General features: G+C 35.9%; 1 protein-coding gene across 1 annotated transcript in view; it reads left to right on the top strand.

Annotated features, from left to right (window-relative positions):
- Positions 1 to 22,861, top strand: part of hppy (MAP4K3-like protein hppy) — a 452,362-nt gene that overhangs the window by 175,135 nt on the left and 254,366 nt on the right. Inside the window, exon 12 of the mRNA XM_090399556.1 lies at positions 10,319 to 10,363. Coding sequence (XP_090255682.1) covers positions 10,319 to 10,363 — 45 coding nt within the window. The remainder of the gene's footprint in view (positions 1 to 10,318; positions 10,364 to 22,861) is intronic.

The raw sequence follows: 22,861 nt of genomic DNA, 5'->3' as shown, positions 1-22,861 counted from the left end.
GTGAAGAATCAGTTGGATTCATGCCAAATAGAGGCTGTTAGGATCTGATTTCCACTTCAAATAGTTGAGAAATCATGGTAATGTAACAAAAATCTGTATTTTAGTTTTGTAGATCTGGGAAAAGGCATGTGACAAGGTGCCAAGAGAGAAGCTATTCAAAATGCAACAGTTGTATGGTGTCAGTAGGCATTATATCAATCAACACTTAGTCTTTATTTGAGTTCTAAGTCAGCAGTTAGGATTGAAGGAAGTACAGGAAGATGGTTTAATGTTAAATCTGGTGTCAGACAAGGATGTACATTATCGCTTTTTTATTTATTATCAATATGGATCACATTATGAAGGAAAGTGGTATTAAACCTGATATCAAAATTGGAAATGTTAATTTAAGGCTTTTTGCTTTATGCAGATGATGCTATACTTTTAAATAAATCCAGTACAACTCTGCAAGATTCCCTAACTAAATTGAATAATTGTTGTAATAGATTTGGTATGAAAATCAGCAATAACAAGACAAAGACAATGAAAATAGGCAGAAGCATTGAAAATATTAACTGCATTGTGAATGGAGAACCAACAGAACAAGTAAAACATTTCAGCTACTTAGGCACGATTTTTAGTGAAGATGGTGAATTAAATATGGAAATAGACAACAGAATCAACAAAGCTGGTATGATAGGAAGCCAACCGAATAAATTTATATGGAATAAGAGGGAAATTAGTCAACACACTAAATTAGCTGTATAAAGACAGTATTCAAACCAGTTTTTACTTATCGAGCTAAGAGCTGGGTTAGAAATAAAACTCTTGACCAAAGATTAGAGACTGTAGATATGTGAGTCCTGAGAAAGATTAGGGACTTGAACAGATGGCATGAATGGCAATATCATATTAAAAACAAGGGTATTAGGAAAGAACTTGACATTATTAGCATCCAGGAATTGTTGTCTTTATCGATGCTAATATCGATGGTGTGGTCATTTAAACAGAATTGGAAAGGAAAGATTAGTGAAACAAGTGTTCTCTGCCTGGTTGGCAGGAAAAAGACCCAGAGGAAGACTAAGATGTAGATGGATTAATACAGTTAAAAAGGGTCTTAGAAGACAGATGTATAAATTCTGATGTTGGAGTCTTGACAGATAACAGATTGATTTGGAGGAAAATTCTAGTTAGGAAGTTAGTAATGGTGTAAGTTTTTCATCTAGTACTATCATATCCTGTATATCCCTTGAGGGTACAATATCAGGAATTTGATGATGATGGCTGATATAATGTGTCTCACCTTGTCGAATCTTTGATTCGAGTATTGTACTTTCTATCTAGATAGATATTATCAATACACTAGTAACCAAAATTGTGGAAACCTTTTGAAAAAGTGTGTTTCTGAGGTTTGACGGCTCATAACACTACTTTTTTGGGAGTAATACCATAAAATTATATATCAATGGAAAGATAATTTAATCAAGAATGTAATGCAATAACTATTATGAAGGATTTTTTTATTAGAACAGCAGTTATAAAGAAGAAAAGTGAAACACAGAAAAAATGAGATATACAGAAATTCTCACATTGTAAGTTATTACTTAGTTGGGTAACCTTTAGCATTAATTACGGCCTTACAATGCCTTCCCATGGAGTGAACCAAGCTTTTTCATTCTGCAGCTGTTATAATGTGAAACCAAGATTGAAATATTGCTTCTATTAAGTGCAAAGAGAGCTGTGGCAAGGGTGAAGGCGAGGGCAGTTGAAGAGGTTTATGGAGTACTGGAGAGAAACGGTGGTGAAGCTGAGTTGTTGAGAATAGTGAAAGCTAGAGATAAGGTCTTGAAAGACATAACATCACTTGAGCAGATAAAGGACGCCACAGGAGTAGTACTACAAGAGGAGGACAAAATCAGAGGAAGATGGGAAGAATATTTTCGTAATCTACTAAATGAGGAGAATCCAAGAGAGAGGTGTGAGGATGGAGAGGCAAACGAAGAATCGGTGCAGGACATAAGCAGAGAGGAAGTGTATTGGGCACTGAGAAAAACGAAGAATGGAAAGGCTGTGGGAGAGGACCAGATACCTGGAGAAGCTTGGGCAGTGAGGGCGTAGACATGTTATGGGATCTGATGAGAAAAATAACCCAACAGAAAAGATACCACAGGAATGGAGGAAAAGCATTCTCGTCCCAATCTACAAGGGAAAAGGAGATGTTCAAGATTGTGGCAACTATAGAGGGATCAAGCTGATGTCACACCCATTGAAGATATGGGAAAGAGTAATTGAAGGAAGGATATGGCAGGAAACAAAAATTGGTGAGGAGCAGTTTGGATTTATGTATGGAAGAGGGACGACAGATGCAATATTTGCACTAAGGCGATTGATGGAGAAATATAGGGAGATGCAGGCAGAGCTACATATGGTGTTTATAGACCTGGAAAAGGCGTAAGACAGAGTGGCCAGACAGGAGGTATGGAGGTGTATGAGGAAGAATGGGGTGTCAGAAAAGTACGTGAGGGTTGGTTAAGGAGATATATGAGGGATTGAAAACTCCGGTCAGAGGGGTTCCCCATTGTCGTAGGGCTCCATCAGGGATCAACTCTGAGCCCCTACTTCTTTGATCTGGTCATGGATGTACTAGTGGAGGATGTCAAGAAGGAGGCGTCAGGGAGCATGATGTTTGCCGATGATATTGTTCTCTGCGAATCATCCCGAGAGAAGTTTGAAAAGACCCTGGAAGAGTGGAGAAAGGTATTGGAGGAGAGAGGCATGAAAATTAACTGGGTAAAGACCGAATATATGTCAATGGGGAGTGACGAGGATATGATCATACGACTCCAGGGTGAAAGGTTAACTTCAGGGAAGAAATTCAAGTACCTTGGGTCAGTTGTCGAGAGGAATGTTTTCTGGCGACCTGGATGAGGAAATACAGCACCGAATAACATGCGGCTGGATGAACTGGAGGAAGATGAGCAGGGTCCTGTGCGACAAGAGAGTGAGTTGTAAGATGAAAGGAAAGCTGTATAAGATGGTGGTGAGGCCGGTGAGGCTCCATGGTGTGGAGACGTGGCCTATAACAAAGGCACAGGAGAGGAAGATGGAGATGCGGATGTTGAGATGGATGAGTGGTGTGACAAAGAAGGACAGGATAAGGAATGACTACATCAGAGGGGCGATCAAGGTGGGACTGATCGGTAAGAAGGTACAAGAAAGCAGGCTGAGGTGGTTCAGTCATGTAGAGAGAAAGAGTGAGGAGTATGTTGGTAAACGAGTGGAGCGTATGGAGGTGGAGGGAAAAGAGGCAGGCCCAAACTCAGATGGAGGGATAAGGTGGCAGAGAGGATCTTAGGGGGAGAAAGGATGGAGTCGGGAAGATGCCTTGGACCGGAGAATCTGGAAGAAGATTAAAGATGGGAATGCCGACCCCGTTTAACACGGGATAAGGGATAGCGAAAGAAGAAGATTGCTGGGTTGCTTCTGACTAACAAGTTTCTTTAGTTGGCTCCATAAATTTTCGATTGGGTTAAGGTCTGGGCTATTGCAGACCATTCCAGCAGTGGAATATGATTATCTTGAAACCACGTTTTGCACACAGCAGCAACATGACATGGAGCTGAATCCTGTTGAAATATAAATGCTTCATTATCTTGGAAAAGATCACGTGCTGAAGGCTTCAGTTTGGGCTCAAGTATTTCATTTATGTATTTTTGGGCATTTATATTCCCATTAATCATGCAAATTCTGCCCACACCTTTTGATGTTATACAACCCCAGATCATAACACTAAGTAGGTGTGTCACGGTAGGTGTAATGCAATCAGGATGCAATTCTTCTCCGATTCTTCTCCTTACATATTTTATGCCATCGCTACCAAACAGGAAGATTTTGTTCTCATCACTCCAAATAACACTGGCCCATTGTTCGGCTGTCCAGTTAACATGGGTTTTAGCCCAGTTTAATCTTTTCAACCTTGGTTTAGGAGATAAAAATGGCTTTTTTCGTGGAATTCTAGCATTTAGACCAAATTCCTGCAGTCTGCGCCGAACAGTCCTTGCATTCAACTTCACATTGTATTCCGCCATTTCATCTTGTATACACTCAGATGATTTTCTTCTGTCACGTAGGTATAGTCTCTCAATTCTTCTATCATCACTTGCTGTTGTGCACCTTTTCCTGCCTTTACCAGTCTGGTTTTGTAGTGACAGAGTCTCCTTATACCTCTTCAAAAATTTAGAAATGCCACCTTTGGTTAAGTATCCACCAATTTTTCTTCTAATTTCTTCATAACTGTAGCCTTGTTCACTTAATTGTACTATTTTACATCACTTTCTGGGTGACCAGTCAACTCTTTGCGCCATTTCTTTAATTTTATTACGTTTTACAAGCTCACTAAATGAAAGAATACAAAAAAAGTCAATCAACTTGATAGTAATCACATAACACACTGACAAATGTCCTCCTCTCAGCTCCAATACATGACATCAATAACTGAATCCTACTGTGACCGTATTGGCTCATTGCCAAAACAAGATGACACCTGATTGGCTCTCTAAACACTCATGCTCATTGGCTACATTCAAATGAAGGAAAGCTACTTCGTATCAACCTAAGCAAGTTGTACTTCTTTTTTCTGGTTATTTGGCTATAACTTTTCATAGAATATAGATAATTGAACGAACTTTGTTGCATTACATTCTTGATTAAATTATCTTTCCATTGATATATAATTTTATGGTATCACACCAAAAAAAGTGGTGTTATGAGCCATCAAACCTCAAAAATACACTTTTTCCAAAAGGTTTCCACAATTTTGGCCACTAGTGTATAGTGAATATATTAACTGAAATTTGTCAACATATTTGGAAGAAAATAATCTGGCCTAGAAAAAAAAAAATCAATATTCATCCCAATTCCTAAAAAATCAAATCCCAGAGATTGTGAGAATTATAGAACCATCGCTTTAATTCACTTTAAGTAAAGTTATGCTGAAAGTGATCCAACAAAGGCTGGAGCCCATATGTGAATTAAGAAATGCCACAAGAATAGGCAGGCTTTAGGAGAGGTTGAGGAACTAGAGAGACTACATAACAAACTTTAGATGGATTATGGAAAGTACAAGAGAATCTCAGAAGGAAGTATTCATCTATTTTAGCGATTATAAGAAAGCTTTTGATTGTATGGATCACAACAGACTATGGATTGTAATGAGATCAGTTAGAATACCTGATTATCTAATTCTCTTGATTAGAAGAGCTGTATAACAATCAAGAACCTTCTGTTTCTCCTAAACCCTTTGTAGAAACACTTGGTGTTCGAGTGGGAAAAGGGCTGTGGCAGGGTTGTATAATGTCATTGTTAATGACATTATACAACTATTGTTAATGTTTATAGTGAATATATTGTGACAATTGCCAACTTTCACAAAAACCAAGCAGGAATTAAGATTACTGGCAGAAAAATAATTTAAGATATGCAGATGATACAACTCTCAAAAGCAGAAATTGAGGAGGATCTGGCTTGGTTGATTCTGTTGGTAAGAAGGAAAGTAATAAAAAAAAAAAAGTTGGGCTTAATCTAAACATCAGCAAAACAAAAGGTAATTTGGTTTTCTGGTAATTTGGATGAATTTAAGAATAAGGGAGATAAAATAAACATTGAAAGTTATGATTTACTGGAGTGAAGATGAAATGAAACGGATAGCCATAGGGGAAAAAGCTATGTTAAAACTTACAAAAATTATGAAAGAAGTGTGATTAAGGCCACGAAAGTTAGAATTGTCAAAGCAGTGGTATTTCCAGTAGTGATCTATGGATATGAAAGCTGGATTATTAAGAAGAAAGACAGTGAATTATAGACATGGAAGAGACTATTAAGAATCCCATGGACTGCAACAATGACTAATAAGTTTTTAGAGACAGAATGCTCCTTGGAGGCAATGATTGCTAAACAAAAGTTAATGTACTTTGGGCATATTATATAAGCAGATGAATCATTGGAAAAGGCATTTATGTTGGGGAAGATTGAGAGCATGAGAAGGAGAGGAAGACCATGAAGAGTTGGAGGGACAGCATAAAGGGACTTATCAACTTGAACTTACAATTGTTGAAAGAAAAGGCAAGAAGCCGAGTGAGATGGAGATCCATTGTTCACATGATCACAAAGAGTCGGACATGACTGAATGGCACATAACAACAACTTGTTGGTCAGTTTTTTTAGTTAAAGTCCACAATTTCACTTCCATTTTGACCAGAAATATACAACTTTTTTTTTTTTTTTTTTTAAGGAGATTGGGATGTTTCTTCTGAGTGGTTCATGGTGTTTTCCATGGTGGTATTTAACCTAGTTTAAATCTACATATAATTTCTTCTCCACTGCCTCCCTCTACTATAATCTTTTGTCCTATTGTCCTAGGGAAACATAGGAGGTTACTATATCAATTTTCTGGTGTTCCATTTGTACTGGCTTTCTGGTGATGTATTTATTATGCATTATTTTTGTTTTGTCTTTTTTTTTTTTTTTTTTTAACCTTGATTTTTTAGAGCTTCTGAAATAGCTGACATCGAGATTGAATCAAATATCTTTTCAGAATCAATAAATACTAGACTTTGGGTTTTGGTATTCAACTGTCCTTCAGTGATTTGTCTTATTATATACATATACAGGTATCCCTTGATTAATGCAGCAAAATTAATTGCGGCAATCCCTTGATATACGTGGCAAAAGTTTTGATTAATGCACCTTTAACTCTGCGGAGCTCACAGCTGATCTGACAGATACATGCAAAATGTTTAATATAAATATTCTTACACAGTTCAGTGTATAGCTTGGAGGTCATGAGTAGCTGTGCATTTATATATTACGAGTGATATTCCGCACTATTTTTTGCTATCAATTTGGTTTAACACATGTTATGTAAAGGTTTGTGATATTTGACAGTAAATTGTACTGAGAGATACTGCGACTTCCGATGTCAGTATAGTATGGTTTAGTTGTTGTTTTTTTATTATTTGTTCAATAATTTCTAGATTGTAACTGAAAATAAATAAATAAATAAACTGAAATAGAGAGCCAAAGGCTTATTTATCATACATGTCCTCTAGGAGATGTGATTTACATTATGGAAAATACTAATGAAAGCGATTTGGAGCTTACTCCACCTTTACTACGAGTTGCCCATAAGGTTGCTTATGCTTGCATACGCCGAAACTTTTGGTTTCTATATATTCAGCACGAAACTCTTCTAGTTTCTATATTCGGCTATGAAATAATGTTGGATTCAATATCCACTTAATTTGTACCATCATGCATTATATTTGCAGTATTTTTTCTTTATGTTTTATTGCCGAATTTGGAGAGTCATTTTGCTTGTTATCGTAGAATTTGTGCCGATAAGAAAAAAACTAAAACTGTTCAAACGACTCTTGATAACTTCTTTTGATAAAAAAAAAAATTGCAGTAAATTTTTTTTATCAAAAAATTTACAAGCATTTATTAAACATTTACTTTGCATTCATTTTTTATCTTTCCTAAAAGAGTACCATATAAAATGAATTATTAATACAGTAATCGATCATGGATGAATTGTAATTTTTACAATTGATTATTAGATTTGATTAACGCGATTTTGATATACATGGTAACATCAAGGGATTAATTAACCGCGTTAATCGAGGGATACCTGTATTATCAGTAGTGCTATAGTATTCTCTGAATCCTGCTTCTGGAGATTGGCAAAAACCTAGTTAGTTTTATATTCTGTTGCTAATGAATTTTGTAAAAAATTGTATATATTGTTGAAAGGAGACTGATAGGACTGTAATTTTTAACATCTTCTCTATCTCCCTTTTTAAAAAGTATAGTAAGGATACTGTTATTTCAATGCTTTAGCATTCTCTTCTATCTTAGAAAGCATGTATAAATTTTACTTACATAATCACTACTAGTTTACCATCTTCTTTCAGAACTTCTATCGATATCTCATCTTACCTGGTATCTTTCAACTATTCATGCTACCTATTTCATACTGAACTTCTTTTGAAACTTCAGGTTTTTTTTTTACTGTATATTCTTTGTCTTTAATTAGTCCTCCATTTTCATCTTTAATGGCTATTAATTTGTTTATTTTTCCCTATGGACAACTCTCTTCTCACTCCTTTTAGACCCCTATTGTTTTCTATTATAATTTTGATTTTCCTTGTTGTGAAGTTTCTAATTTCTTGTGTCAGCAATTTCTTTATTGTTTTACACAGCTCCAAGAATTCTGTTTTACTTTTCTGGTCTAGATCTCTTTTCATTTCTCTTCTCTTCCTAAGAAGGTTTAGAGTTTCTTCCATTATTTAGTAGGGTGTCAGTTATTATTTGATAGTTTTTATCCAAGTCTTCATTCATATCAACTTTATAAACTCTTCTTCTTTCTCTTTCTGGAAGATCTCTTGTTTTTTCCAGATTTGATGAATTAATAGGTCCTTTTCTTTTAATCAGTTTCTGTTTTTCCCATCTTTTGTTAATAACACTTTTTGATCTCACTATCTCTGGTCACTTGGTCACTACTTGTATTGAAACTGTTTATCCAGTGGCATCATAGTGTATCCATTCCCTTTATCCAACTGCCATAACATCGTTATTGTAAAATATGAGCAAATTGCTAACACATTACTTCCCTTTAGTAAACCCATGCTGTTGCTTGCAAAGTATATTTTGTTTGTCCACCCATTTCTGTATGTGAGTCCTTACCAACTTCTCTAAAATCTTTTCGGTTACTCCAGAAAAACTGATAGGGCAATAGTTAGACACATCAGTTTTTGTAATGGGATTATCATACATTCTTTCCATTCCTGTGTGATCTTTCCTTCAAATTATACAAACACTTCAAGGGTCTACCAGTTTGGCTGAACATTACTTTAACATAGATGCTGATATCCCATCTGTTCCAAGTGCTGAATTCTTATCCAGGTTATGTAGCAGCTCTAGAGCCTCCTCCTTTTGCACCTCTATCTCTTCATCCAATGGAGTGGTATCACTGTGCAGTAGGTTACATACATCAGGTTGATAGATCTTGGTGAAGTGAGCACTCATTATTTGAAGTACCTCATCTGCTTCTGATACTAGAGTACTGTCTGCATTATAAAATTATTTTTCCCACAGTCATTCTTTCTTTTACTTGTAGCATAACAATAAAATTCTTTTAGTTGTCTTTAGCCTGTGCAGCCAATTTCTTTTCATACTCCAACTTTCCGAATAATACTTGTAACTTTCCTATACTGAGTTTTATATATTTCATACTCCTCTCACTCTTATTCTCACAATATTTCTTCCACATCATTTTATGGATCTCTTGCTTAATGAGCTTGCACATCCATCTCACTCCAATGTCTGCATTGGAGTGAGATGGATGTGCAAGCACTGCTGATATCCTTTCCATTCAACAACTGATGCCATGGAACTAAAGATAGTATTCTCCTGAGTTCATCATAATTTCCAGATTTGTAGTTCAACATATAACCTGTCCTGATTGGAACATCCATATAGTTGGCCACTTCTTATGTCAGTACAGGTTATAGATCACTAATTGGTGGTCAAATAGTCACATCCTTAACTGAGACACCTTCTGATGCTATGATAAAATTTAACACTCTTTGTCCTTGAGTTGCTTCTTTCACATTCTGCTTGAGAAAGTTGTCATGCAACAGGTCAATAAATTCTCCTTCATGCTTATGAGTTTACTCTGATGACCAATCAGTATTTGGATAATTTAGGTTACCCTAATAATTGCTTGTTTAGTACTCATTTAGGTAATTTGGTGATGCATTTCTCCATCCCCACAAATGAACCTCCAGATATCAAACACATTGTCCACATAATGCAGGCAAAGGCTAATACTACCTGGGTTAATAGTTGAGAATACAGTAAGCAAGGGTTGTGGAAATACCACTGAAATCCACTATTTTTATAATGTAGAGGAATGTTTCCTTGTCAGGTGATCCAATTTAAGTAACTAGAGTGGAATCTTAAGGAAGAATAATGATGGAAAATAATAAGAAGACTTCTCTTGTTACATAAAGGTAATCAGAGCTAAGATAGGGAATGTGCAATTGATTTTAGTTATAACAATTTTGCTTTCTAAAACATGATAGAAACTATTTTAGAATGATCTGAAAATCTAAATATAGTCTAAATAATAATATATTGCTGCTAATCTTACTGTTGTTTCCTTACAAATAGCAAATGTCTATAAATATCAAAATGCATTTGTATAAATGAGCTGTGAATTAGATTTTTAAATATTGATAGGCCAGTATGGTTTATTTAAATAACTTTTAACAATATTTTTCAGAGTTCTGGCCAGTATGATATATCGCAGGCGTGGGGTATTTCTGAGGTAAGACTTTTTTTTCCTCCCTTTGTGTTTTTACTTACTACTTACAGGCTGACTGAAATTAAACAGACCACATAGATATGGTGGTCATGAGTTATTGTTGTTTTTTTTCCTCACTAAAAAAGCACTTACAACCACCCTATAGCAACTTGTTCTTTTCATTACTTTCTCCAGCCAAACATTCTAGTTCTCATATCCTTCCTAACTATAATCATAAACTGCTTCAGGAGTAAGGGAGATTATCTCATGTTTCCTGTCAAGTTGAAAAATTTTTTCAGCATTTATTTAGTAAAATCCCTTCAGTAAAATCTCATTTAAACTTTGTAACCCACAACCTTTCAGTCTACTCTTGTAGGGATACAAATGTTCCACAAACCAATCATCACCATTTTGGTCACTCACCTATGATCTTCTCTTCCTATTCCTGATCCTTGTTAATTCCTTATTAATCAATATTCCACACTTTCTTTTTTAACAAGATGTATGAATGTTAATATATATATATATATATATATATATATATATCTCATCTCATTCAATTGGTAACGGGTTGAGTCCACTAAGAAGAAAGGTTCTCCACTTATCTTTAGCCATCTCAATCATGACTCTCTCTCTCTCTCTCTCTCTATATATATATATATATATATATAATTAGACTAGATTTTTCTCTCATAGGGTGGTGCGTGATTGGAATGGATTGCCATTGGATGTTGTGAGTGCAAGCAGTGTGAATGAATTCAAGAATAGTTTGATAGCTGGTGTGTGTAGTATGTGGCCTTCCTGGAGGTCTCTCTTAATAATAATAAAATACTAATTCATTGAAATTGTATAATTTTAATATATATATTTAACATTCATACATCTTGTTTAAAAAAGTGTGGAACATTGATTAACAAGAAATTTGTTCTTTCTTAGTTTCTGAAAGCTAAGTGCTCTCCAAGAGACCACTTTTCTAGCAGCACATTGCATAAGCAAGTGGATGAATGTCCTTATCACTTGTTACAGTGCTTTACCTTAAGATAAATCTCTATATTAAGATAATGAATGACTAGGAGGTTGGAACCCAATCATTCTCCTCAAACTGTATAAACATTGCTCATTAATATACGTAGCTTTGTCATTTTGAAAGATTCAGTGATTATTGAATAGATTATGATATCACAAGTAATAGACATTTAATAGATCTGTTGTCTCGCAGTTATTACATAATCTTCAAAGATTGCTTAGCTATCACCTATCTTTTGTCTGCTTGAACTTTGGTAACATCATATGAAAAATTTAAGCTCCTGTGAAGTCATTTCTAGTGCCTGATTATTGTGTTGGAAATTTTGATTCATCAGATTGTACAGTGCACTGTTCAGAATTGCAGTGTTTAATGCATTACCTGATTCTTGAGAGAGAAGGAATTTTTGAAAAGATTATAGCTGCTATCTCTGTTTTCTGTATATCTCAATGGATAGTTTTTGCAGAAATGGACTGCACATGTACCATCTTTAACTCCTTAGTGATTATTACCAGTTTTCAAATAGTTTCTGTAATCTTCAACAGTTTGGACATAGGTGAATTTTAGTTAGGTTTGACATATCCTTCCTCTTCACTAATATCCCTATAGGTGAAACAGTCTCCTTACTAAAACAGAACTTTCTTTCAGTCAGATATAAACTTTTTTTTTCATATATCCAGTTTGATTACTTTCATGGATAATTTTTATTCTCATAGACATCAGTTGTCAATAAATGTTGATGAATTTGAAAAGAAAAAAAAAAAGCCACCTATTGTTTAACATGCATATCTTACTGGCTAGTGTGTACAAAATAATAATATATCAGAATAGAAAAGTTTAAAGACATCAACAGAAAAATGGTAATCCCACAACATATAAATTAGAAATTAAATGGTGAGAGGGGATTGAACAGCATGAGATAAAATATTGATTAATAGATAGCTATTATATCACAAAAAAATGATGAGCGATAAAAGCTAGTAGTTGATTCTGATAACTTGTTTTTTTTTTTAATATAAAAAAAAGATAAATTCAGAAGAAAAAAAAAAGTAATTCTGAAAGTCAGTTTCTGAAAGTATTTTTATAATCCCAACAGTGATATTCAGAGCTCAAAGATAAGTCATGTTTTGAAAATAATTCTTGGTATTGAATTCCTTAGGGGGGGAGGGGTGATCAAGGGTCAAAACTGTATAACTGAGGAGACCTCCACCATAGCCTCTAAAGGAATATGGAGAACCACCAGGGCTTCTGATCTAATGTCCAATCCTCACCTTCTCGTGGTACACCCTGTTAGGTATCTACCTGGATACTGAACGAATGAGGATGGGCTGGCAATTTCGGATTTAGCTGAACAAATTGTATTCTTATTGGCTTAAAAAAGGAAGACAGAAATGATGGTACAACATGACAGAATTTCATGCCGGCTGGGGCGTCACCAGGATAAACAAGCCCCCCCCCCAATTGATTTTTGCAGGGAACCAGGGCAAAAAGTCAACTACTGGAACAAATCTGAAAACACACACCAACTCAACATCACCAGAGTTAAAGATTGGTACTATCAACATAAGAAGCCTGAATGGCAAAGAAATGAAGCTAGCTGAGGAATTAGATAAGTACCAGATCAACATAGTAGGAGTGACTGAAACAAAAAAGACAAAAACTGGTGAGATCTTTCTAAGCAATAAATATAAAATGTTATATCCGGGCAATGACAATCAAGGAAAAGAAGGAGTAGTCATAGTATTCAACACAAAATATGAGGCTAATCTTCTTGAATGGCAGGCAGTTTCAAGTAGAGTGATGTGGGCAAAAATGAGAATGGGGAATTGGACAATCAGACTTATTTGTGTCTATGGTCCCACAGAAGGTACTACTAAGGTAGACGTGGAGGAATTTTATGATGCTTCAGAAAAAGCAACTGACACAATGAAAAAGGAAAAGTTGGTCCTTGTTGAGGATCTAAATAGCAGAGTAAGAAGTGATTGTCAGACATACAAAAATATTTTGGGAAAATTTGGAGAAAAGAGCAAAGCTAATAATAATGGCAAATACCTGTTGGATTTCTGTTCAGGACATGGACTGGTTATTACTAACACCATGTTCCAATATAAAAATGTGCACAAATTCATATGGAGAGAAGAGGCAAGGAATAAGAAAAGTCTCATTGACTATGTTATTGTTGATAAGTGATGTTTTCTCCCTGGTGCAGGACACCAGAGTGTGCAGAGGATTTGAAATTGGAAGTGAACACTATTTAGTCTTGAGCAGGATAAAATTGAATTTCATATTGAAAAAAATGACATGTAAGAAAATTTTAAAGCGATTGAAAGTTGAGCAGCTCTCAGAGGTGAACTGAGACTAAAATACACAATGATTATTGAAGAAAAAATGAAAGAGTTTGCGAACAGGAACCAAACCTTGGAGATTCACTGGTGAGCCTTGAAGAAAACCCTGATTGATTCAGCCAGAGAGGCATGTGGTGAGGTTGTCTGCAAGGATAGAAAAATCAGAACTCCATGGTGGACACAGGAAGGAAAAGAAGAAACCATATCAAAAGTTCCTGGCAAATAAGTCAGCTTGTGCTCTTAGAGAATACAGAGACAAATGTAAGAAAGCGAAACACTGTGTAAAACTAGCTAAACAAAAGTCATGAGAGGACTTTGGCAAGAATATAGAAAATGAATATCAAGAAGGTGGCTAAATATTCTGGAGGTTGTTGAAGAAGCTTAGAAATGGAGGAAAGAGTGCTGTAAAAGGAATTAGAGATGATAAAGGTGACATGGAAACAGGAGAAAAAGATATCCTTGAAGTATGGAGTAATTACTTTGAAAAATTGCTAAGTGAAACAAGCAGTGATAGACAGTGGTAAAAAACACTTAATGGGCATACAGTCAGGAATACATATCCATACTTGAAGTAGAAAAAGCCATCAAAGGCTTGAAATGTGGAAAGGCGGCAGAAGTAGTTGATATTCGACCAGAAATGCTGAAGTATGGTGGTATAAAAGTCTTACAGTGGCTGCACTGCATAGTTCAAAAGGCCTGGACAGAGGGATGAATTCCTGATGATTGGAGTAGAGCTCTCATAGTAACCCATATATAAAAAGGGAAATAAATCCGAATGTGAGAATTACAGAAGTATTTCCCTACTGAGTGTTCCTGACATGATTTATTCCAGTATACTTGAGAAGGATTGTGAAAGAGAATCTTGGTGAAGAACAAGCTTGATTCAGGCCAAATAGAGGCTGTCAGGATCAGATCTTCACTTTACAACAAATAGTTGAGAAAGCATCGGAGTATAACAAAGATCTGTATTTAAATTTTGTCGATCTGGAAAAGGCATATGACAAGGTGCCAAGAGAGAAGCTATTCAATATGCTACAGTTATATGGTGTCAATGGGGCATTATATATCAAGCAATGCTTAGTCTTTATTTGAGTTGTAAGTCAGCAGTTCGAATTGAAGGAAGTACAGGAAGATGGTTTAATGTTAAATCTGGTGTGAGACTGTACATTATCCCCTCTGTTATTCATTATCTATATGGATCACATATAGATAATGTAGGAAAGTGGTATTAAACATGTCAGAATTGGAGATGTTTTTTTTTTTTTTTTATTTATTTATTTTTTATTATCCCATGGTATTATTACACCAGATCATAGAGGTCAACTGCATGTATTTTATACAGCACCTTTTCTGGGTTGTTATAGAGTTCACATTTGGAAATATTCATGCAGTTTAGCAAATGCATTGGTGATGCTTTCTCAATGTTACAGATTTTGCAGGTGGGGAAGACTTTTATGCCATTGCTGAACTTGATTGATCTTGTGTGGCCAGTCTTGAGATCATGGTAGTGGCACTGTGATTAAACTTGGAGTTGATGGTAGCTCCTGGATTTTCTGCTGTGTACCAGTGGTGAGTCATGTCCTGAAGAATTGTTCAGGACATGACTCACCACTGTTTTCTTTGTGGGTGGTTTTAAAAAGATTGAAATCTGTGGTATCACTTGATGCTGCGGCCATTTTTGCTACTTCATCTGAAGTTTCATTTCCCTTTAATCCCACATGGGATGGGATCCATTGGAAGATTATTTCGGAATCCTTGTGTAGTTTATTTATGTTTTTTGCTATGTCTCTTAAGTATTTCTTGATGGCTAGTGTAGCAGTTCTTAATAGCTTGAAGGACTGCTAAGGAATCTGTGAAAAATATAAACTCCTTCAGGTTTTGTTTGTCCAAATATTGCAGTGCTGTGTTAATTGCTATTAATTCTGCATGGTATGAGTTGCATCCAATACTGTTAGTTGTTTTTAGTTCTACATTATGAGAGCCATAGATGAGTACTCCACTCCCAGAATTGCCATTTGGATTTTTGTAGCCATCTGTGTAGATCTTTATTGAGTCAGGTCCATATTCCATTATTTTTGAAAGGGCTAATGATCTCAAGATTTCAGGGTTTTCTAGGCTTTTATTCTCATGTTTCCTATTTCAGAGTTGATAACTATATTTTTCCTGTCTTGATTTGGAGGAAATGCTGGGTAGAGGAAATGAGTCAGCTCCATATTCCATTATTATTATTATTATTATTACGGGTATCTCCATGGAGTCAGTAGACTCATCGCGGGAGACCCAAACTAGCAAAACAATATCTGTCATATCTCTTCTTGAATTCATTTACAGACAAAGAGCTCACAACTAAGTCAGGCAATGAATTCCACTCATTCACCACCCTCCAGGCAAAAAACCTTGTTCTGACACCTTTGTTAACCACGCTCTTCTTTAATTTCCAGAGATGGCCTCTTGTTCTTCCATCACTATCACATAGCTGAAACATTTCCCCTGCATCAATCCTATAAAAACCTTTTAGTAATTTGAATGTTTCTATCATATCCCCTCTTCTTCGCCTATCAACCAATCTCTGCAATCTACAAGCTCTCAATCTATCAATGTAGGGAGCATTTTTTATATCACTCACCAACTTGGTCACTCTTCTCTGAACCCTCTCCACAGCCTCCTCATCTCCAAGGAATCCAGGTGACCAGACCTGAGCACAGTAATCCAAATGTGGAAGTATCAATGCTTTATAAAGGGGAATAATAACCTCTTTATCTCTGGATGTCAGTGTGTTCCTCAACAACCAAGTAATCCTATGTGCAATCTTGGACACCTTAGCAATGTGTCCTCTGAACTTCATCTCCCTATCTACCAATACCCCTAAGCCCTAGCCTCATCAATCTCTTGGAGTACCTTTCCATCGATGTAGTACACAGCTGGTAATCTTTTAATCCCAAAATGCATGACTTTACACTTTTCCACATTGAACTGACATCCATTTTCTTTTGCCCATTTTACCAGCTTATTTAAATCCTCCTGCAAACTTTCAACATCAGCTTGATTTTTTATTGCACTACACAACTTTGCATCATCAGCAAACAACTGAATATCTCCCTTTAAGCCATTTCCTATATCATTTATATACAAATTAAACAACATTGGCCCAAGCACAGAGCCCTGAGGCACACCACTGGTCACCTGCCTCATTCTGGACTCGGCTCCTCCATACACCACCTTATGGTATCTCTCCCTGAGCCATTCTCCTATCCATATCACCAATTTAATATCCATTCCCATCTGCTCCAATTTGCGTAACAGTGTTGTATGGGGTATCCTGTCAAAAGCCTTAGCAAAATCCAGAAGTACCACTGTGTAGCCAGTTCCTTTGTCCAACTCAGATGTTATTCTATTATGAATAGTTAATAGATTGCTAAGGCAGGATCTACCTTTAATAAAACCATGTTGGCCTCTATAGAGTATCATATCCTGATCCACCCATTCTTGAATTTTGTCTTTAACCAACTTTTCCAATACTTTTACCACTACTCCTGAGATGGTGATTGGTCTGTAATTCAATACCGCAGTTTTAGAGCCATCCTTATGCAAAGGAACCACTTTGCCTAACTTCCACTCCCTAGGGACCATACCAGAGTTCAAACTTAAATTAAATATCCAGGTAAGAGGGGTTGACAATTCATTTGCACATTCACGCAACACCCGAGCTGATATTCCATCTAAGCCTACTGCAGTGTTTGCATTTAAGTTTTGCAATATATTTAATACCTCTGATTCTTTAGCTTCAATTCTCACATTTGGTATTGCTATAGGTCTAGAGATATCCTCACTTGGGTGATAGACTTTCGAGAAGTGATCACTCAGTAACTCGACTATTACATCTGATTTTGTCACTTCAATACCATCAGCACCCACTAAGGTTATCCTTCCGAAGTCATTCTTCCTCTTACTTGCCACATAGCGGAAGAACTCTTTGGGATTACCCTTGATCTCTTTGGCTAAGGTCTTCTCATAATCTGATTTAGCTTTTCTTACTATGCTGGTAACCTTCCTAGCTTGAGCCTTGTACTGCTCATGGGTGTCCTGATCGCCCTTCTCCTTGTAAATTCTCCATAACATTTTCTTTTTTTGCAGTTCAAGCTTGATACTACTGCTCATCCATCTAATGCCTGCCTTGTTTGACCTCCTGACCATGGGGACACAATCTGATATTGCTTTCCTCAGATACCCGCTGATTTTATCCCAAGCACTGCTAACATCTTTCCCTTGCAATATGTTCTGCCATGGGATGGCTGCAAGCTCACTCCGAAGCTTGTTATAATTGCCTAACCTGTAGTTCCGTACATACCCCTTCTTAATAGAAAAATCCACAGATTTTGCAACCTCCCAAGTCAATACCACATGATCGCTTTCACCAACTGGAGGTAACGAGAACACCTTACTTATGCATATAACCTCTGAACCAATAACCAGGTCCAACACTCTCACACCACGTGTCCCTTCAGTTACGTGCTGTTTCAAGTAATTATCTCGTAGAAGATGTATGAACTCCATTTCCTTTTTGCTACGTGATATTTCCTCCTTCCAATTGATATCATCATAATTAAAATCCCCCATAATAATCACTAAGCCTTCACTCATTGCACTAAGTTGCTGATGCATGAATTCAATATCTCCCCCCGTACTCCCTGGCCTATAGCAGCATCCAACTGTATATTTGGTTGCGTTTCGTTTTATTTTTGAAAGGGCTAATGATCTCAAGATTTCAGGGTTTTCTAGGCTTTTTTTCTCATGTTTCCTATTTCAGAGTTGATAACTATATTTTTCCTGTCTTGATTTGGAGGAAATGCTGGGTAGTCGGCTATTTTATTTGGACAATCCAAGGGAATTTTGTTTTCTATGATTTCATGCATTGTTGATTTTTTCTTTATTCTGTTTGTTGGTTTCCAGTTTTTAAAAAGTTCACTTGTTCTATGATGTGCAAGGTTGGCTCTTTTTTCTACAAATTTGGTAAGATTTTCTTGCCACCTAATTTTTAAAGGAACAAGGTTGGATTCGAATTCTGCTATTTTTCCAGGAGTTGTATTCCTTAATCCACATATGATTTTAGCTGCATTTTTCTGAATTTTTATAAGCTTGTCTAAACTGGTTTGTAATGTTTGCATCCAGATAGGCGAAACATATTCCATTATGTAATGGATATTAGAGGTATGTGTGACTTTTAAGGTTTTAACATCGGCTCCCCACTCTTTACCTGAGAAAGGTAGGTCGATTGGTAGAGCCTCTGCTACTAATGGCTCACAAAAAAGTTAAGCAAGTTTGAAAGGTTGGTTGATTGGTAAAGCCTCTGCTACTAATGGCTTGCAAAAAGTTAAGCAAGTTTGAGCTTGGTTAGTAGTTGGAAGAGATTAATCGTTTGATGCTGTTGGCACACTCTCCCTCGATGAGTCTTTGGACTCCCTGTAGGTGTCACATAATAATAATACTTTTCATGATATTTATTCATCTTTTTGCTCTGACTGCAACATTGTTGATATGTTTATTGAAGCTTAGTGAATGGATCCAGAGTACAACTCCAAGGTATTTGGGGTTTTCATTAAATGTAATTATTTGACTGTTTAGTTTAATCTTTGGTCTCCACTTTCTGAGGTGGTTATTAATAGTAAAAACACAGATTTCTCATTTAGTAGGGTTAATTTTGATTTTTTGGTTTTCACAGTATGTAGCTAGGCTTTCAATGGCTTTGTTTAAGTGACCTTCTGCTGTTTCTAGGTTGTTGTGAGCTGAGAATAGGACCAAATCATCAGCAAATATCTTTGTTTCTTTATTTATATTTTTATCTAAGTCATTTAAGTAGATGGAAAAAACGAGTGTGCTCAAAATGCTACCTTGAGGGAGTCTCTGTCTTATTTTCACTTTCTTGGAAAAGGTATTATTTATTCTTACTTTAATTGTTCTATTTCTTAGAAAGTCATAGATCCAGTTAAGAACCCTTCTATTCCAATATGACAAAGTTTGGAAAAGGGTTTCTGCCTCCACACCTTGTCAAAGGCATTGCTAAAATTTATAAAAGCTGCAATGGTGGATTTGGTAGGTTTGGTCTGGAAGTTATCTTTAATTGTCTGGGTTAAGTAGAAAAGTTGATCAGTTGTTAAGTGATTTCTTCTAAAGGCAGCCTGAAAATGTGGTAGTATACTATTTTTGTTTAGATAGTAATTCAGACGTTGGAGTACATTAATTTGCCAGGAATTGAAGTCAGTGAAATTGGTCTATAACTTCCTGGTTGGTCTTGCGGTTTGTTAGACTTTAAGATTGGTATGATTGTGGCTGTCTTCCAGTCTTTCGGAACTTTTCCTTGTTTTAGGCTATTGTTGTATAGGCGAAGTAGCCAATCTAGGGCTAGGGAAGGAAGATGCTTGATCATAATTCCTTGTATGTTATTTGGTCCACATGATTTATTTATATCTAGTCTCTCCAAGGCATCTCCCAATTCAGAGATTGTAAATGGATCCCAGAATAGTTTGTTTTGATATTGTGGGAGTTTGCAGCATTTTTCTGCTGTCGAGCCTGTTTTGATATTTGATGGTCTTTCCTAGTATTCATCTCTAGTTTGTTTATATTTTGAAAATGAAAGGCCAAGGTATTTGCGATCTCCCTATCTCCAATTTTGATATTTCCATCTGGATCTTTTAACGTGTTAGTCTCACTTGTCTTTGGTAGGTCTTTTTGTAAATTAGCAGTCAGTTTCCAAAGTTTGGTCTCTGAAGTGTTTGGATTTAAGTTGTGGCAAAATTCTTGCCACCTAGTTCTTTGTAATATATTGTATTTTTGTTTAATTTCAGCATTTATATTGTTGTACTCGATCCTGGTTTCTGGAGAGCTTTCAATAATTTTTAAGATATTAAATAATTCATTTTGTTTAATTATTTTACTGGCAAGTTCCTGGTGAACCTTTGTGAAGTTTGAAATAACTTTTCTCCTGTAGCCTTTTGGGATACTTTTCTTTGCTGCATTTAGGATAGTACTTTTCCAAGTTATGTGTGATCTTTTAGTATATTACTTGTATTTTAATTCATTCTTGTATTTCTTCCAATTTGCCTTCTGGAAGTTACAATGATATTTTCATTTTTGGGTTCAGATTGATTAATATTGGGGTATGGTCGCTTTCTACTGGTTCCATAACAGACCAAATAGCTTTGTCGTGAAGATCTGGAGACACTGCAGTGATATCTAGGGCATCTTTTATACCATAAGAATGAGACAGATAAGTAGGTTCTTCACTGTTGAGAGTTATTAGTCCTGTTTCATCTAAGAAATTACTCAGGTTTTCTCCTCTTGGGTTTATTTCCTCAGAACCCCATAACAGGTGTTTGCTATTCATGTCTCCTAAGATAATGGAGTTTTCTTCAATGAGATGGGATAGGTTGGAAAGATTTGGTCCAGGTTTGTCAGGAGGATGAATATGTTTAATGGCTTTTGAATAACAATTGAATATGTTTAATGGCTTTTTACTTGGTTCCAGTATTTGGATTCCTTGTATTTCAGTTTCTTCTGTACTATGTCTAGCTCAACAACTTTATATGACAGGTTTCGGATTAGTGTTAGAAGCCTCCTCCATTTTGGTCAGTAGTCCTATCTTGTCGTGTGATTTCATAGTTTTTAATGTTTAGTCTGTTGGTTTGTCGAAGTTTGTTTTCCTGGACGCAGATAATATCAGCATCATGTTTGTCATCTAGTAGTAATAGTTCATTTAGTTTTTCTTTGCTTGCTGGGGTAACGATACCATTTAAATTACATTGGATTATATTAATATTCCAATGTAATTTACGGCTGCCCCATACGCTGTAGCATAGGTATAATCACTGAAATTTATCTTCATGACGGGGAAAAAAAGAAATGCTGCTGTTGTTAGATCATCCAGAGAGCACCACGAGGAGGTGACAGTCAGACTTTGTCCTTCATGTTAATGTCAGCTCTTTGCTTTATGCGGACAATGTTATACTTCTAAATAAATTCTCTACAAGTTTGCAAGATTCCCTGACTAAATTGAATAACTGTTGTAATAGATATGGTATGAAGGTCTGCAATAAAAAGACAAAGACAATGAAAATAGGCAGAAGCATTGAAAATATCAACTTCATTTTGAAAGGAGAACCTATAGAACAAGTAAAACATTTCAGCTAGCATGATTTTTAGTGAAGATGGTAAATTAAATATAGAAATAGACAGTAGGATCAACAAAGCTGGTATGGTAGAAAGTCAGTTGAATAAATTCATATGGAATAAGAGAGAAATTAGTCAGAACACTGAATTAGCTGTATACAAGACAGTGTTCAAACCAAGTTTAACTTATGGATCTGAGAGCTGGGTCAGAAGTAAAAACATTTGACTAAAGACTAGAGACTGCAGATATGAGAGTCCTGAGAAAGATTAGAGCCATGAACAGATGGCATCAATGGCAATATCATATTAAAAACGAGGATATTAGGAAAGAACTTGACATTGTCAGCATCCAGGAATGCGTTAGCAGAGCTAATCTCAGGTGGTATGGTCACTTAGACAGAATGGGCGAGGAAAGATTAGCAGAACAAGCATTCTCTTCCAGGTTGGCAGGAAAACAACCCAGAGGAAGACCAAGATATAGGTAGATTGATACGGTACAAAGTGCCTCAGACGATAGAAATATAAGATCTGATAATGTTGGAGTCTTGACAAGTAACAGACTGATTTGGAGGAAAATTGTAGATAGGAAGTTAGTAATGATGTAAATGTTTCATGTAGTACTATCATATCCTGTACACCCCTTGAGGGTACATGTCAGGAATTTGATGATGATGACGACAAAACTTCACTATTCTTTCTTTTTTTATTTATTCAAAAATTTATTTTAAAAAAAAAATGAAAATAATGTAAGAGAATCTGATATCACTAAATAGCAGATATCCTACAGTTACACTTCACAAAGGTAGGGAATAAGGCTGAAGCTACAAATTATAGGTCAGTCTGTATAATCTGGAGTTGTGGTTAAAGTGTTTGAGTGGTTGGTGAGAGTTAAGATAAAGAAGTGGGTTGATAACATCAATATTCTTTGTGATTGTCAGCATGGCTTTGTTAAAAGGAGGTCATTTTACCAATTTACTTATGTATTATATA

This window comes from Typopeltis vanoorti, chromosome 10 (genome assembly GCF_054136105.1).
Source record: "Typopeltis vanoorti isolate ZY-2024b chromosome 10, IOZ_Tvanoo_1.0, whole genome shotgun sequence".
NCBI classification, from domain to species: domain Eukaryota; kingdom Metazoa; phylum Arthropoda; class Arachnida; order Uropygi; family Thelyphonidae; genus Typopeltis; species Typopeltis vanoorti.
Note: the sequence above shows the minus strand (reverse complement) of the source record. Positions and strands in the feature narration are given on the sequence as shown.